The following is a 16,938-nucleotide window of genomic DNA, read 5'->3' on the forward strand; positions in this document are numbered from 1 at the left end:
ACCAGTGTGAGCCCTGCTGGTTTCCAGTCGCCTCGCAGCACTGCACGTGGAGGAGGAGAGGGAGTATTTGTCCTTGTGCCCTAGGCAGGAGAAAGAAAACAAGGGAAGAAAAAGGAGAAACTGAGGTAGAGAAAACAAGGAATGAGCTTGTTAGAGATGCAGAGTGTAAAAATAAAGGGAAAGTAATGCAGAGAGATGAGAAAAGATGAGGGCAGGGGAGAAAAATAGGAAAAAGCCAGAAGTAGAAAAGGAGAGAGCGAGCGCAGGGTGGCGGAGGGAGAAGAGCAAATGAGTGAGCGAATAGGAGTGGAAGAGAGAGAGTGAGCGAGAGCAAGTGAGAGGGAGGGAGGCGTACAACACTGCAGACACTCGCCCACTGTCACTGCTCCACAGCCAGAGGACAGAGGCAGCAGCGGCAGCAGAGGAAGCGGATACGATGGAGGAGGACGACTGTACCATCCATCTGCAGCTCAGTCCCCGTCACTGACAGCCTCCCTCTGGGACCATCCTGCCAAGTTGGGAACAAAACTACACTCCTGTCCTTCACAACACCAAGTACTGGACCCTCAACTCCTGCAGGAGCACTGTGCACAAGATCATCATTATTTTTCCCGCTCTTGCACTCCCGCACACTTACTCACACACCTTCTCTCAAACTGAAGCACACTTCACTCTGCCTATTGGACTAGCGAGTTTTTTGTTGTTTTTCATCATCGCTGCCTTCCGAGCTGAGTGGATTTACTTTTATCCTGTGGAGGACCATGGGGCTGGGGTGGAGGGGTACAGGAGGGGCCATCCAAAAAAGGACAGAGGAGAGCTGGTACCATTTGGTGGCATTGCTGCTGTTGTGTGGTTTCTGGGAGGCTCACACACAGACAGATGATGGGAAGTCTGTCTACTTCTGGGAAACAGGTACTGCTAAACCACTAATTAGAGATTAAATGTGATCCTTTGCTTTACATATGGAGTGTTTATGATAGCTGCTGATGTATTAGTGTGTTGCTTCTGAGTGTGGGAGGTCACATACCGTAGCTGCGCCAACAGCACAATCAGTCAGATCTTATCGTAAATGTTTTCTAACTCATTATATGTGGATAATGTGGCGTGAACAGGGTGATAACCGTTTTATGGCACGTTTTAAATCTATGCATGCATCGGTGGAAATAAAAGCTTCTTAGATCTAGTGCAGAAATGTTCTCGTGACTTATTGGGTTTCAGAGATCTAAAAGGCTTCCAGATGACACACTTTGGCTGTTTCAATTTTTCTTCGTTGAGGTTTACGCTGCTGAACTTCAAAGATGCATACACTTGAAAAATGACCCAGAAATCTACAGTAGAATCTCGCTTCTTCGTACTGAATCGCATGTGGCACGCAGGACAACTATGATCCATTTTTCAATAGATTAGTTTCCTCTCCCTGAGTCTCAGGTGATGCACTGTTATTGAAATGTTGCTGTTGTGTTTTACAGCATGCAGATGATTGATAGGCACTGCATCACTATTGCAGTTGGCAACGGGTTTGATGCTGCTGATACAAAATCAGCTCTGAATATGAGGGCGTTGTGTGCTTTTGAGGCTCACGCATGTAGGAGATTGTAGATTGATGAGTGGGTACAGTAGTTCTTATCTTTACACGTGCTTGTTCTCTACACTGAATCTAGCTGCACTGAAATGTCTATCAGAGACACATAAATATTTAGTGCTGTGGTGAATTAGATCCCCATACTTGATGCTGAGCACTACTCTAAGGTTTTAGAGTACATATCGTGCCCTAGGTTCAGATTAATGGTAAATGGCCTGTATTTGTATAGCGCTTTTCTAGTCCCTAAGGACCCCAAAGCGCTTTAAACAACCAGTCATCCACCCATTCACACACACACATTCACACCGATAACTACTAACAGATGCAAAAATTAACCTTTGCAGTCTCTAGGACGTCCTTTAAGGCACAAATTAAATGACGATCGCTTCATTTCCCAGTTTGATGCTCAGGAGATTTAAGGTGTGCTCTTCTCATTCAACGTTTGGAAAAGTTTTATTTTCTCAATGCCGGTACAACTTTGTCGTCTCTCAAAAAACTCAAACGCCGCCACTCTGCATGTCCTGCCCCGCCTTGCTCAGCACCAGTCCCCAGTTGACGTATCCCACGTCTCTCCCGTGGTTCTGCATCTTTAAAGAGGATGTAGCTGAGTAAGGAGATTAAAGGAGCAGGGATTTAACAACCCAGGAAAGACAGCCCAGGGAAGAGACTTGAGAAAGAGAAAGGCAGAGCGAGCACTGCAGGCGGAGAGAGGGACTAACTTAACCTACATCTACCCTACTGTAGGTCATAATGATTATGCCTCTCTCCCACGCTACAGCACCTTTCTCCCACACTATACAAGCTCCTCAACTGGAAAGCTCTAGGCTCTGCGCTTTGAAATGTAATCCAGTGTTGGGAGTTTGTTCACTTCTTCCCAAATAAAAGGTAGTGCATTGATTTCAGCCCTGGAGTGTTCTTTCTTCTGAGTCTCTTTGGTTTGACAATTGCCTGCAGAGTATTAAAATCACATAGGGCAATTTAGCGCTTTGGATCCCGGTGCTTTTCATCAAAATGTGATTATGTTTGTGCAAGATTTGCATACTTTTTCTTTCCAATGGAAGTTGTTTTTCCCGTCATTTATTTATTTTTTTTAAGAAAAGAAACGCAAAATACCATGATGTTTGTGCACACTTGCAGAGTGTGCAGTGGAGGGAATATTCTTGTGGCAAGCAATGCTCTGATGTTTTGCATATTGATGAGTCTAGCTGAAATACAGCCCCTGTCTTCAAAACTGTGGGGAATTGGGCCTGCATTGCTTTTATTGCCTTCTGTGGAAATATGATGTATCTCTTTTGGAAGGTGAGACAGTTCATTGGTGATTTTTTTTTTCCTTTTTTCATGGAGAATACTATTCAAATGAAGCAGATGGAGACAACAGGATCCTCCAGCAATTGCAAGTGATATTTCTGCAGGTGGCGTTAGGATAGCTGAAGGAAAAAAGAAAATGATTATAGCCACCATGAGGATGATGGTAGTGATGATGGTGATAATGGCATACCACAGATTTTCTTGGGCCTCTGAGTGTTTGCTGGGAGTTTGCCTTCGTCTCAGATCCTGTTTTCACACCATTTTTCTCCCTGTCGCTTTCTCACAACTGTGCACTCCTTCTGCACTTCTTCCTCTGCATCTTTATCACTTTGTTTCCCTGTCTAGCACTCAGACCATATTTTGCATTGCTTTTTTTAAGAGCCACAGCCCAAACAATAAAACAATGAAATATGATGAAATCTCAGAGAAACTTATTGTCACGAGGCAACACCAGGATGTCAAACCCCCCCAACCCACCCTTGCCTCCACAAACACGCACCGCAGCAGGTGCATCTTCCCGATTCAGTTAGTGTGTGTGTGCTTCATTAGACTCAGTTGTTGAAGCAACAAGGTTGCCAGGTTTGTGCTGTCAAGACCTCCCATGTTTGCCTGAGGACAAGGCAATTACAGGTGGTGGAGTATTACATACTGTAGTATCTCGATATTTTGAGCATCTGCCTCACTGTAAGTGCTCCTTACACATGGCTTTGAGGTTTGATACTGATGCATGTTAATGTTCCAGTGGATCCTTAAATGCATCAATTATCCACAACATTAAAACCACCTGCCTAATATTGTGTGATCTGTCTCAACCCGGCAAACAGCTCTGACGCATCAGTGTATGGATATGGGACATCTGGGGTGTCCTGTGGTGCTTGGCATGGTGAATTTTTGGATCCTGTAGGTTTTGATGTGGGGGCCCCAGGGATTGGGATTATTCTGGCGTATCCCACAGATGCTCAATTGAATTGAGCTGTTTGAAAGATGGGATAATGCTTTTGTGGCTCATTGTCATGTTTCTTGAGCTGTTCCTCAGCAGTTTTGTGGCATGGCTGGATGCCGCCATCAGAGAAGCAGTTGGTCGACAAAAGTGTTTGCAAAAGCGGTCGCAAAAGAAATCCGCTTGTATGGACGTCAACAGGAAAATAACCCTCAGTACAACATGATCCCCATTTTGTAAATTATGGCAAAAAAGATGATAAAGCAAAGTGTAAGATGAGGAAAGGTGGGAATTCACACACCAATGGGTGCTGACCAGTTACTGTAATCCGATTACTTTTTTCAAGTAACGAATAAAGTAAGGTATTGCTATTGCAAAAAAGGTAATTAGATTACTGTTACTCTCCCGTAAGCACGCTGCGTTACTGCTTTACTAAAACCGTGATTTTTTTTTTGCAAGAGTGTCTCATGACAATGACGTAAGTGAGTGAGATGTTCGTGGCAACAGCTGTGTGCAGATCAACAATGGATAATATAACGAGTGCGGCAGAGAGTATGAGCGTGCAGCGTTTAAAGCGTGGAAGTACTGACCTTACTTTGAGTTTGATTCTGTAAAAAGTGACAAAAACATTAGTGTCCGTTGTTCACCGCGTGGGGAAAAAAACTTCTTTTTACAGCGAAAAAAACCCCTAAACTTCCGAGCAAGCACCGACAGTACACTACCACGGGAATGTGAAACTCCCAGATCTTTCCACTGACCACTACGACACATGTGCACCAGGGCAAACCTCCGCCTGCCCAACTCCTGCTATACAGGTGAAAATAGAGCAACAGCACCGCTGAGTCTTTGATTTTATTTATTTTCTGCTGTGTTTTACGTGCATTTATTTGAAAGAGTGAGTGTAAACACAAAAAACTATTTCATTTTATGTGCTGGAATGTGCAGAAAATAGGTGTAAATGTTAAACAAATTTCTTCCAGTCAGAGAATGTTGCATATAATTTAATGTTTGCTTCATGCGTAAAGTTAAAAGATTAAAACTAATAAAACAAGTTTCAAAAAGAGACTTTTTCATTTGATTACATTTTATATGATGGATTATGCAGAAAAAGTAGAATTGGGCTGAAAGATCTATCGCTTTATTACCTATTCAGGTTATAAATCTTTTTAAAAAAAGTAACTAAGTAACTAATTACTTTTGAAAATAAGTTATCAGTAAAGTAACAGGATTACTTTTGGGGGGAAGTAATCAGTAATTAGTTACTGATTACTTTTTTCAAGTAACTTGACCAACACTGGTGCTGACACTGTAGCTACATCAGTCCTTCATATAGAGGTCTATGAGTCCCATGGATGCTCAGTTTGATTAGGATCTGGAATGTTGGAGTCAATGCTTTTGGGATCTTTATGTATTCCTAAGTGGTGTTAGCTGTAGCAGGGTGCATTGTCCTGTTTGGAGAGGTAGCCATGGTCAGAGTATCTTTGCCCTTAGTGGTTTGGTGTGGTACATATCAAAATAATGTCCATACGAATGCTACAGTAGGACCCAAAGTTTAGCAGAAGGACATCACATTGTAACAAGATAATCATGACTTGTTAGTGCTTTTAATGCTTCGGTTTCATAAAAAGCACAAAAAGAAGAAGTGAAGCTTACCTTTTGAAAATTTAAAATGTACACCAGCAGGTGTTAATTCTTTTATCAGTCTGATCTCACAGCCTGATCTTATCACTCTTGATCAACCATCTACCTTTCCTGATTGGCTGCTCGTAATCTTTCCCAGAATCCAGATTACGTCACCTCTGGATCCTGATCAAGCCAATCCGCAATTACCTGCCGTCTTACCTCAGCAAGTTAAGTCACACTTCACAGCATGTGCCTCACAGGCCTGTTAACTCAACTGAGACATGCACAAGCTCTCAACTAGCTGCTCTTATATGTCGTTTGCCATTTGTGTCTGTGAATACAGTCAATCAGTAAATGAAAAATCTTGTTCAAATTTGCATTTTAAGCAACAGATCGCTTCTTTTGAGACCTTATGCTTGGACAAAGTTTATACACATAAAAGCACAGCAGTAGGTCTTCTTCAGGCTACTGATTTGGCACCTGTTACTCTACATGCTCCCCACAGAGCATCAACAGTTAGAAATTTGTTGCCTGAGCTGTTAACTAAGCAACCTCATAAAACAGATGCTTGAAAGACAAGGATTTTGATATTGATACCATAGGGGTGTCTACTTGGAGGCTGGGGGGACACCACTGGCCAGATCCAGTATTTTTATATCAACAACGTCAGTTAACAGAGCTGTCATCTGTTTGCTTTCCCCTTTACTCATTTACAATTTCCCTTCAAAGGGGGTTTTGGTCTGCATCCCCATTTACTGACCAGTGACCTGGTAAATCCCTTTGAACTCTTCGTACATAATAAAACAACTACATGCCCATCTTGATGTCTTGTTTGTGCAGGGGGGAAACTGGCAGATTTAATGACATTTAACAAAGTTAAACACAAAGTGGGTGTTGTAAATGTTCATTACTAAAACTGATAATATAGCCCATTTCTAAGTGGTTGCTAGGCATCTATAATTCAGCTTTAAATATAATATAAATAAGATGTCATTGTGAAATTAAAATGACACAGTACTTTTATGAGGTATTGTGGGTGCTACAAATAGCTAACACTAGGCCGTTTTAGCCAATTGTTAGGTGTGATTGCATCATATACAATTCAGTATTTTGTGGATCTAAATTAAATGTTAAATGTGGTTAAAAAGAAATGCTATGATGCCTTTTTATAAGGTGTTATACATATAAAATGTGCATAAATCTCTTGGGCACTAGCTACTTGCGAGCTGTTTGCAAGGCAACATGATGTTGTAATGTCAGGTAAGAACATTCAGGGGCCTAAGATGTACCTGTGTGCCAAGTTTGGTTGCTCATTCCCTGATGGTCTAGGAGGAATTTGTTGAAAGAAACACAGACAGATTATCAATTATCTTTTCTTTTCTAAAGTCAAGTTGTTCTTTTTTATTTCTCTTACACAAAGTGCCTTTTAACACTTGGATATTAATTTCGTTTTTACTTTAGTTACTTGATACAAGGTACCTTTCTTGAGAATGCTAGCATCTATCGACCTGCTTCTCTAATGACCTGTCAGTTTCCAGAACCAATGCAGGTTTAGTCCAACAAGGTATCATCCAATAGGGATTATTCTGGTTTTCTGCTCTGTGACGTGCTGCAGTGTGTCAACACATCTCGCCCATGTCACTGTTCAGGACACAGGTGCAGGGCAACTATTGCTGACAGGCCATTGTTAGCTGAAGACATTCCTCCTTTTACAGAGCCGCCAGCAGTGAAGGATGTCATCCTCGCTCAGGGTTGTTACTGGCTCTCCCACAATCACCTGCTATTATGGTGGACCCACTGAAGAGGCCATCCAGGAAATTGAGGGAGAGCGGGTGTGACAGGTTCACAAGTTCACTACAGCATGTCAAGGGCGTTACATGGAGAACAAAAAAAATACTTTAGCCAAACTGATAGTGGTAACCAAAGATAAGAGAAGATTAGTTTAAGGGGAACTCCTTGAGATAAATGGAAACAAAAGAACAGTGATCTTTTTCAGGCTGTTTGCACTAAAAAAGCAGACAGTTCCCCTCTAGCCTTATCATCTGTTAAAGCAACACATCTGACATCTTAGGAAGGTTATATTTATATTCATGTGCAATGGATTTGGCTACATTTTTCCATTTTAAACTTCTTATTCTGTTTTACTGGCATACTTGATTGATTCATGTCCTCAACTCGCCTCAGCATCAACCTCACAACCTTTCCAACATCTAAATTAGAGCCTGTTGTGTCTGTACTGCCATGGAAATCCTTTACCTCAAATAGCTATGGGCTAATACCTGCGTACCTGTATGATATCTACCAGTTTTCTTTTCATTAAGCCGGAAACAAACAAACGTCTGAGTAAATAGCTGTAGCTGTGATAACAGCAGGAAAGTGACTGGCATCATCCCAAATGAGAATATCCCTTGGAGACTCCCACCTCATTTTAGCGAGTGCATTACAACGTGACCCTCAATGACCCTAATTAGCATAGCACCTGATGGCAGACAAGGATCTGGTCCATAATTGGCCAGCCAGTGTTAAAATTCCTTAGCAACAGGCAACAAATTTAGGCCATGCATATAAATTAAGATAATTTCCTTGGGAATTTCATTTTTCATTACAGAGTGTGCCAGTGGGGCTTATTTTAATTCAGTATGCCCATGTTTTTGTTTTCCTTTTCAGTTGGGTGAGAGTGAAAATGGAGGGTAATTGTGTCTGTTGTGCATCTCGCCCTGCAACCATCAGAAAATGAGCACTCAGCAGCTTGTGGAAACAACAACAGCCATGTGGCCTCAGCATCTTTATGCCTGAAAGAGGATGGAAGCTATTTTTCAAAGTTACGTTTAGTCTCAGTGGAAAAAGACTGAACACAGCTCGGGCTCAAATGATCGGCACTTTACTGTCATTGAAATGACACAGAGCTCAGCAACAGCACTCCATGACATTGTACCTGATTTTTTTTTTTTTCTCAAAGCATTTGCAACAAAATATGTCACGTTTGACCCACATTGATCTTTTTTGTGGCTTTAGAGATATTACCCTACTACTCTCCGCTCCAGACTGCTGTGCTTTTAGAAATTGCCAATCCATCCAGGGGAGAAAGATGCCAAAGAGATGCCAGAGTTTGTTTAATCTAAATGGCAGAGCTTACACTAAGAACTGGCTTGGCTATTACTGATATAGGAGGCACGGCAGGATTAGAGATTACACTTCATCCAAAAAACTTTATTTAGAGTAAGATAAGAGGATTCTCACTGCTTTATTCCACCCTATTGAAATGGCTCGCAGCATATTTTAGATGCAGTGCTTTGTCATTCAACCACCAGAGTACTTTTTGCATGGTCCTGAGTAAGCAGATCAGTGATAGATTTATGTTGCGTAGGACTGTTATCTTTCCGATTATCTGCCTTGACCTGGTATATCAAAGTGGTACGTGCTGCTATGAAAAGACTAGAAAGTGAGATAAAAAAAATGAAAATTTTCTTGTGTGCATTCTCAGTTTTTGCAGTGAAACTATTAACTATTATGTCCTCACTGTTGCAAAGTACATATAACATATTACAGTATCCATCAATAAACACTCATTCCAGTCCCAGTTCATATGCAGGAACAACCAGTGATGTACTGACTTTTGGAAGGAATGTGGCGGAGAGCGACAGGATCAGAGGCTAGAGGTCGAAGGCGTGTGGATATTAGTTCAGTCTCTGAAAAGATGTGGTTTCCCTGTATACTCATGTGAGGCGCTAATAGCTCAGTCACTCTAGAGTTTGAGTATGCAACACCCTCAACCTCTGGATACATGATGGGATGCAACATGTCTCCACATAACTTTCAGACAGATTGACAAATGTTTGCAAATAGTTACCGACTAATTTATTCATGCAGACAGATTTAACACGCTGCACTCAATCAGTCAGTCTGCAGTGATCAGTGCAGTGCATCTCATTGCAGTTGAGAATGCAACCAACTCAAGTGGCTGCGTTCTAGTTATATTTTTATATAAAAGCAAGATTACCAAACAGTTTGTGGTAAAACTGCAGAGACAACATCACTGTTTATAGAGCCTGGACTTCGTATGATTCAGTTAATGTGAATTTCTGTGTATTTTACAGCAACAGATTTGAAACAGATGGCAATTACAATTTTCTTTATCACTATTAATTGCTGTATTGTCACAAAATATTGCATGTAATTGTCAAGTTGACCCCCTTCAATCACAAACTTATAGCAGACTAATAGAAGACTGACTCCATCTTATCTTGCAATCAGTTGCTGTCTTCAAAGCTGGTGCCTGACGGCAGCCACCAATTGCAAATGGTGGCAAAAAACTGGTCTCCGTCCTCAAGGCATCCATTTGAAAAACAAGAATATTACAAGTTCCTTGCAAAAAGTTGTAATAATTTTGGTTGTGCCATGGTAGTATCATAAACCAGAATCATAGTTCCAGTTTTGTAATATCCTCAGATAAACCGCTTGATCCAAACGTCAGGAAAAAGCTGACAATGTCACATTTTATTCCGAGCATGTCAACAAACATGCTAACATCCTGGCTCTGTGGTCTCTGATTGTTTACACATCTTTTTGGCAGGTGATTCACTCAAAGTCCCATGTCAGACTGTTCAGAGGAAACATTTTAAGCTAAAATCATGTTGGCAATTTCATTTGTTCACATAATCCAATCAAAACGCCCCCATATTATAAAGAAGTAACAAAATGTTCTCTATAAATTGAACATAGTCTTGGCAGATGAGCTGACCTCAGAACAGGCTGACAGTGCAGGCTTAGCTGATGCACTTGCACGCATCCTACTGGCAAATCTCACTCAGGGCATTTAAGCTGCACACTGATTCACAACCCATCTCCACCCCTGCTCCTCCCTCTCATGCTGTGTCTGTCTTAATCACTGTTAATGTCTGATCTTGCTGATGCTTGCTCCGGTCAGTACAGGGGTCGTTCTGCTCTTGTCCCCACCCAATCATATACCCAGCATGTTTTTTTTTTTTTTTTTTTTTTTGCTTGACATTCTTCTCTCGATTGGGAATGATTTGCTTGTAATCAATCTTCAACACAAACCTTTTCTATCTCAAAAGTCCAATAAGAGTGTGCAGCCCAGATGAGTTAAGAAGTACGTCGAGCCAACATCGAAATCATATCTGTAATTTAACCATAACTAGTTTGTTTCTTTGATTATAATGATTCTGATTAAAATTCAGGTAAACTTAAACAGAGCAGCAAAGCAGAAACATATTCCCTTCTTTTTCCGTCCCACTTGTTTTTCTTGAGTTTCCCCTAAAATAGTAGGTTTGTGTTTTTCTCGTACAATGGGGTCGTGTCCCTTTGGTGTCTCTTCCCAAACAAGGACTTAAATCTCCACTCAGCCACAAGTTGAAACACAAACAAATAACCGGACCCATATTGAGGAAACCAAGCACTCTCGTGGTCAGAGAGTGGCATTCAAAACAGGCCCTTGACTTCCCAAGAGGCAACGAGGCAGCTTCAGTGGGCTGAGAGGAATTGCAGTATCATCGAAGAAAGCAGTGACATTTACCTGAAAGGAGCCTGTGCTGCCTCCCCCGATGCTATTCTAATAAAGCTGAAGAGATGTAGGTGGCTTGGAAGTAAATATCCTCCTGTCTATCCAGCAGCTCTGTCATTAATCCTTCATCTCCCCCACTGGCCATCCATTTTTATTGTTTTTTATTTATTTATTTATTGCTCAGCCACGAGGTAGTCATGTCCCCGCATTTTTTTGAAGATAAAAGCTTTCTTTTCCATGGCAGTTTGGGTGTTTTGCTCCCCAGTGGAAAAAGCTGATATCGAACTGTCATAGATGGTCTGAGAAGCACTCACTGTTGTACAGCAGAAAGATTATAATTCATCTGTAGATCACGTAATGAACTGTACACAGACTGCTTTAATATGCAGTGCAGTTTAGAGTCATATATCAAAGCTACTAAATCGGAATATAATGGGAACATTACATTAGTGTATTGAGCTTCTGTTGTTGGTTTGAAAACCGCACCGCATTTGAACGCCAGGCTGTACTTATGCAGTTTTGACCACATTTATGAATGCTTTGCCATTTGTTTCTGGACCATGTGTTCTGGGTTTATCGGGCAAAAATGGTGCAGTAATTCCTCAGAGTGCATTAAGCAACAGCGACAGAAAAAATGGCTTCAGGTAATTGTTTGTGAGGGTGTTCTTCAATCCCGCTTTTGATGTTGTTTGTCTGTTGAAATCTGGAAATCCTGCGTTCTCGTCTGTTTTAGTCTGTTTTCATTTAGCGTGATAAGCTGAAGGAGTAATCAATCTGCCACAGTTCGTCATGTACAGTACATATTTTGGACATGTAGAAATGTTCTGTGGTCGCCAGCACAGGGCAGATGTTTGAATTTGGAGGGGTTTTTTAGGTTTTTAGTTTGGGGAAAGAGTTTTCCATGTTGTTGCTTAAAGTATTACAAAATTTGAAGTTTACTTTGTAAATCCTGACTGACAGGTTGCTGCCATATGCATGTGCGGTCCCTCATTTGGATTTGCCACTTGCTCATCAGATCTGGGCTTACTACACTGACATAGAAGCAAAAATTCTCAGCTCGTGAAATTAAGACAGAGATTCACCAACCAACATGCAACATACTGAGGTCAAGACATAGGAGCCCATGGATGCTTAACTGAATTAGGGTCAGGGCTATTTGATGGCTTGTTCAAAACCTTTGGGCTCTTTGTCATGTTTCTTGAGCCATTCGTCTTTAGTTGGAGGCTTCTGTTGGGGTTTTGTTTGGTCTTTGTGTTTAGGTGGATCTCAAGTAAGATCCACATGAATATTAGGACAAGGGGTCTTGACAGAACGTTCTGTTGTAACGAGATGATCAGCGCTGTTCACTACACCTTCCAGCTGGTTTAATGTTGTGGCTGAGGGGTGATTAAACCATGATTAAACCATATTAATTAACACAAGAGCAGTCCATGTTAGCAGCTCTGTGAGGATGTAATTAGACACAGCAGTGCTTGGATATAAAATGCGTTCACAGTAACAAAACTAGTGAAGATGATGAGCAGGTATGATGTACCATAGCTTTTCAAAAGCATGCTCACATTAAAGCACTAACTGTGTTCACAGCAGAGGGAGATGATGGGGTTTTTTTAGATGTTTGTAGATAAATGAGACTCTCCAGCCTGCAAATAACCAGAGTAACTTTAATTAACTGAAAGGGTGTTAAAGAAAAAGAATTGCACAATACTGATGGGATAAAAAAAAAAAAAATCTAACAAAATCTTAAAAGAAAAGCACAAGAAATTCTAGTAAGGAGTGCAAAGGACAAACAAAAGAGCGCAAAAATGTGATAAAGAGAGAGACAAGATTATATTTAGACTCTGTGCTGATAAATAAGAGAAACTAGTGGAAGCAATTAAGAAATTATGGAGAACCAGACAAATACAGTAAGTAAAATAACCAAGAACACGAGTAATTACTGGAAAAAAAGAGAATTTACAAGCAATGGGAGAAACAGCAGAAGACAAACACTTTGAAATTTGGCAGGCATGAGGAGGAAGAGCCATGAAATAAATAGAAACCAAAACCTCCAAAAAATAACTCTTCTGGATTTTTTTCTCCATAAATTTACAACACATATTGACCAGAAGGCTGTATTTCATAATAAGGTATTAAAAGTTTTTAAATTTGAGACACAAATTTTGTCACCAGCTTATTGGAAACATTTCAGTGTTTCCAACATTTCAACTGAAACGAAAATCATGTTTGCGTTCAGTAAATAAAAATGACTGAATCACATCTATTAAGATAACATAAGATAATTCTTTGTTTTCATTGCACAGTCATACATAGACAATAGTACAATGACACTACGTATTGAGTAGATTATGATATATTTCATTAAATTTGTTAAAATTAATTAATGTCTTTTTGAAAGTTTAAAAACGTCCCTGCTGCATCTCTCACTGATGCTCATCAGGAAAAGCCAATGTTGCTTAGAAAACACCTAAAGAGACCCTTCACCATCTGAGCACAGAGATCTGATCTGGTATTGGTGTATTTCAGGAAAATTGATCAAATGTATTAATGGTGGCGTAATTATAAATATTGGTGTCTTAATTTATCACCTATCTTTTTTTGTAGGCTGTCTAGGAACTATTATAGATAGGAAGTTCCCATATTTGGCTGGCTCTCTTGCTTCATGGTACAGCCTGAGGAGTTGTGAAAGTCATGTTGAATGCATGTACAAAATATTATTGCTACAAAATCCAACTTTACACCAGTGCTAGATAAAAAGTTCACCCAAGTTATTACAAATTATCTTGAGGGGGATACCACCTTTTATTCCACTCAATCAAACAGTTAATTTTTTCCCCAGCGGAGAGCCCTGGTTGACCGGCTGACATTACCACCCATGGAGACGTGTTACATGCTTGGCTTTAAAGCATCGGAATGAAATAAAATACTAATTTGACAATGTAAACTCAAGGGGACAATGATAAGGGACTGCATGTTTAATAAACCTGTCCTTTTCACTTTGCATTCCTATTGATTACTGCTCTTTACAGGTCTCTTTAGGCAGGTCTCATTAGTCTCACATGCACAGTTCAAGAACAAATTCAGCTAGATATTAAAAGTCAAGATGGAAGTAAACCTGTCAATACATTTGATTGATTGTATTGATCTCGTTTGCCTTTTTCTCTCTTGAAACTGCTCCTGAAATTGATCTGCATTTACAGCCCTTTAATGCCAGGGAATACGCAGTGCTGACAAAAGTGTACATGTAGAGAGAAATTGGAAAAGGTGGTTAAAATGCACAAGGAGAAAATAGAGTAAGAGATCACTTAAGCACATTTAAACCCTAACATCAGCATTATATGCCTGGCATTTGTAATGAAGGAGCAAGAGGGAGAGGCTGACAGGAAGTGTAGAGGATTTGTAGGCATCAAATATCCATAGAAAGGAATTTAGCCGGAGAGAGCACACCTAACCGTGCTTTAACATTAGTATCAACACAATAAGCCAGAAATGTATAATGGTAAAGGGGCAGAGAGAGTGATAGAGTGGCCGGCTAATCACCAGTGACAAGCCCCTGGATTAGAGGGAGGGGAGCAGATGGCCTGAGGCAGGGCAAGGCCGAGCGCATATGAATATGGAGGCTGAACAGGCTCTCTACCTCCTCGTGCCTAGAGCAGACATACATTGTGTACACAGAATACTTGTCACTGTTTTGGTGGTGGTGGTCACTACCAACCCACCCACCCACTTAGACATGTACAGTGTGTACAGAGAAGATCTGCCACATAGCAAATCTGAGAAAAGCAAAATCTTTCTATATTAGGTAACTTTAATGTACGGTGACATAGACGTCACATTCAGGGCACCAAAGGATAATTATTTATGTTTTGCAATTAAGCTTGCTAAATTAAAAGAGATAAACTAAGTCTAAAGTACAGAATTAAATAGCGCCACCTTTTGGGTTTAAAAAGTAAATGCCATAAAACGACGTGCTCACAGCCTGATGCACTAAATAGTTTTGCTCTCCATAGCCAATTATTAGCCTATTAAAATTAATAAGGTTTTCAAATATACTATGAACCAAAAAATTGTTTGATTTTCAGTTGGATGAGTGGAAGAGAATGGATCGATGTTTGATCCTTAAAAAGAGACAGTTTTTGGAAGCATTTCTGCGCTGTAAAAAAAAAAAATGTTGTGAAGGAATTGTGTGATAAATCCCCTCAAGTGACGTCACTCCAGCTGTCAAAAAATAATGCTGATGCCTGCAAATGTAAAAATGGGGGAAAAGGGACTTCACTGGACCTCTGTGGCTTATTTCTTATTTGTGCTCGAGGCTACCTGCTGCTACTCACATAATACACCCAAATCACTGTCCCAGGTCTCAGCTTAGTTGCATTGTGAGCAATAAAATCACACATGTGGCAACCACAAAGGGCAGCACAACATCTCATCTGCTACTTTCCCTAAAGTGCACCAGAAGCGTTACTGGTCGTTCAGACGAATTGAGGAGATACTGTATATTCAGCAAACATCATTAAGCACCAGTGGATTTATTCAGCAGCTGTATAGCCACTTTAAATAAGAACTTTTATTTTGTGTTGTTATTTAAATGGAACCAATTATGCTGCTGTCGCACTAGAGTTTAAAAATTCATATTAAACAGAAATTCTCATTAACTACTTGCATTCGTAGTCAAGACTGAACCTCATAAATCTGAAACTGATACAGTTGCTGCTAGATGACGATATAACTGCAAAATGACATAGCTGCTTGGCAGCCTTGCTGCCATGGAAAATAACTAGAATACAACCTGTTAGCAACCAGCTGAGTCCCCATTATAACTAGGTGCTGATCAGAGCAGGCTGATTCTGTTTGATTGCAGTGCCATCATGGCAATATGTCTGCATTTTAAATTAGATGGCAATCAGACTGTGATTATTTGGAGCAAGGTTTCCCACCACCAGGCGACCTGTGCATTTGCCTTGTGATCAAATGTGGTTGCTCAGAGGTTGGGAGAGTTGCACACTCAAACCGATAGATCGCCAAATGGGAAAAATTTCAGTGCAGTCACATCTTACAAGTAGGTTACAGTCCTACTTTAACTCTCGAGTGACTGAGGCATAATGATTCTCGCTAGTTTTTTTGCAGCATACACAACTTTTGGTGGCCTGCCAAGTTTGATAAGGCAAATATTTATCTTAAAGTTTATCTCGCATGTCTTCTAAAGCTTGTTTAATATCATTATTTTCTCAAAGTTAGCTTATGCATGTATGTACAGATACACTAAAAAAACTCAATGAACTAGGTTATCTGCTTTTAAAGGGTTGCATAACTAAAACTACACCCTTGAACATCATCCAGCTCTTCATCCGTGTATTGATTTAAATCTCTATTCATCTGTTTGTCCATTAGCTTTTTCCTCTCACTACCCATTGTGTGGTGGGTGTATAGCGTGGGCATGCACTCATGGGTGTCACTTCAAGCACTAGATCTCTGGCAGACACTTAAAGCATTACACACACATGCACAGTAATGCCACACTTGTAATCCAGAGAGACAAAGTTGGCATTTCTCTTTAGCACAATGCCGAACGAGGCAGCTTTTTACGAGTTTTAGCAGTTGCACTTGGGAACAGAATTCTTTAGTGGTCACACCTCCAGTTATATGTAGCTCGGAGCGAACATATGACAGATTGTGAGAGAGGCTGTCTCCCTTCAGTTTTTATCCCGTGTCCTGTGTGTGTGGAAGTTAGTCAAGTTAGTCACTTGGTGAATAATTGAGAGTACGTTTAGAGAAACTTTCCCTGCATCAACTCGAACTAAAAGCTGCACTGGGCAATATTTTATCTGCAGACAGTGACCACCTGTCTTAAAAGGCCAGGAGTCTTAGAGTCTAAATGTTGTCAATGGGGATTGGTTATTTTTCTGATTAATTTACATTTGTTTGTTTTTTTAATTGATTAGCAATAAAACACAATTTCCGTCATCA

General features: G+C 40.5%; 1 protein-coding gene across 1 annotated transcript in view; it reads left to right on the plus strand.

Moving 5' to 3' along the window:
- Positions 1 to 396: 396 nt before the first annotated feature.
- thsd7ab (thrombospondin, type I, domain containing 7Ab) overlaps positions 397 to 16,938 on the plus strand; it is a 214,462-nt gene continuing 197,920 nt past the window's right edge. Inside the window, exon 1 of the mRNA XM_087848450.1 lies at positions 397 to 912. Coding sequence (XP_087704576.1) covers positions 762 to 912 — 151 coding nt within the window. The 5' untranslated portion in view covers positions 397 to 761. The remainder of the gene's footprint in view (positions 913 to 16,938) is intronic.

The sequence above is a fragment of the Neolamprologus brichardi genome, chromosome 11 (assembly GCF_056152115.1).
Source record: "Neolamprologus brichardi isolate AB-2024 chromosome 11, ASM5615211v1, whole genome shotgun sequence".
Lineage (NCBI taxonomy): Eukaryota > Metazoa > Chordata > Actinopteri > Cichliformes > Cichlidae > Neolamprologus > Neolamprologus brichardi.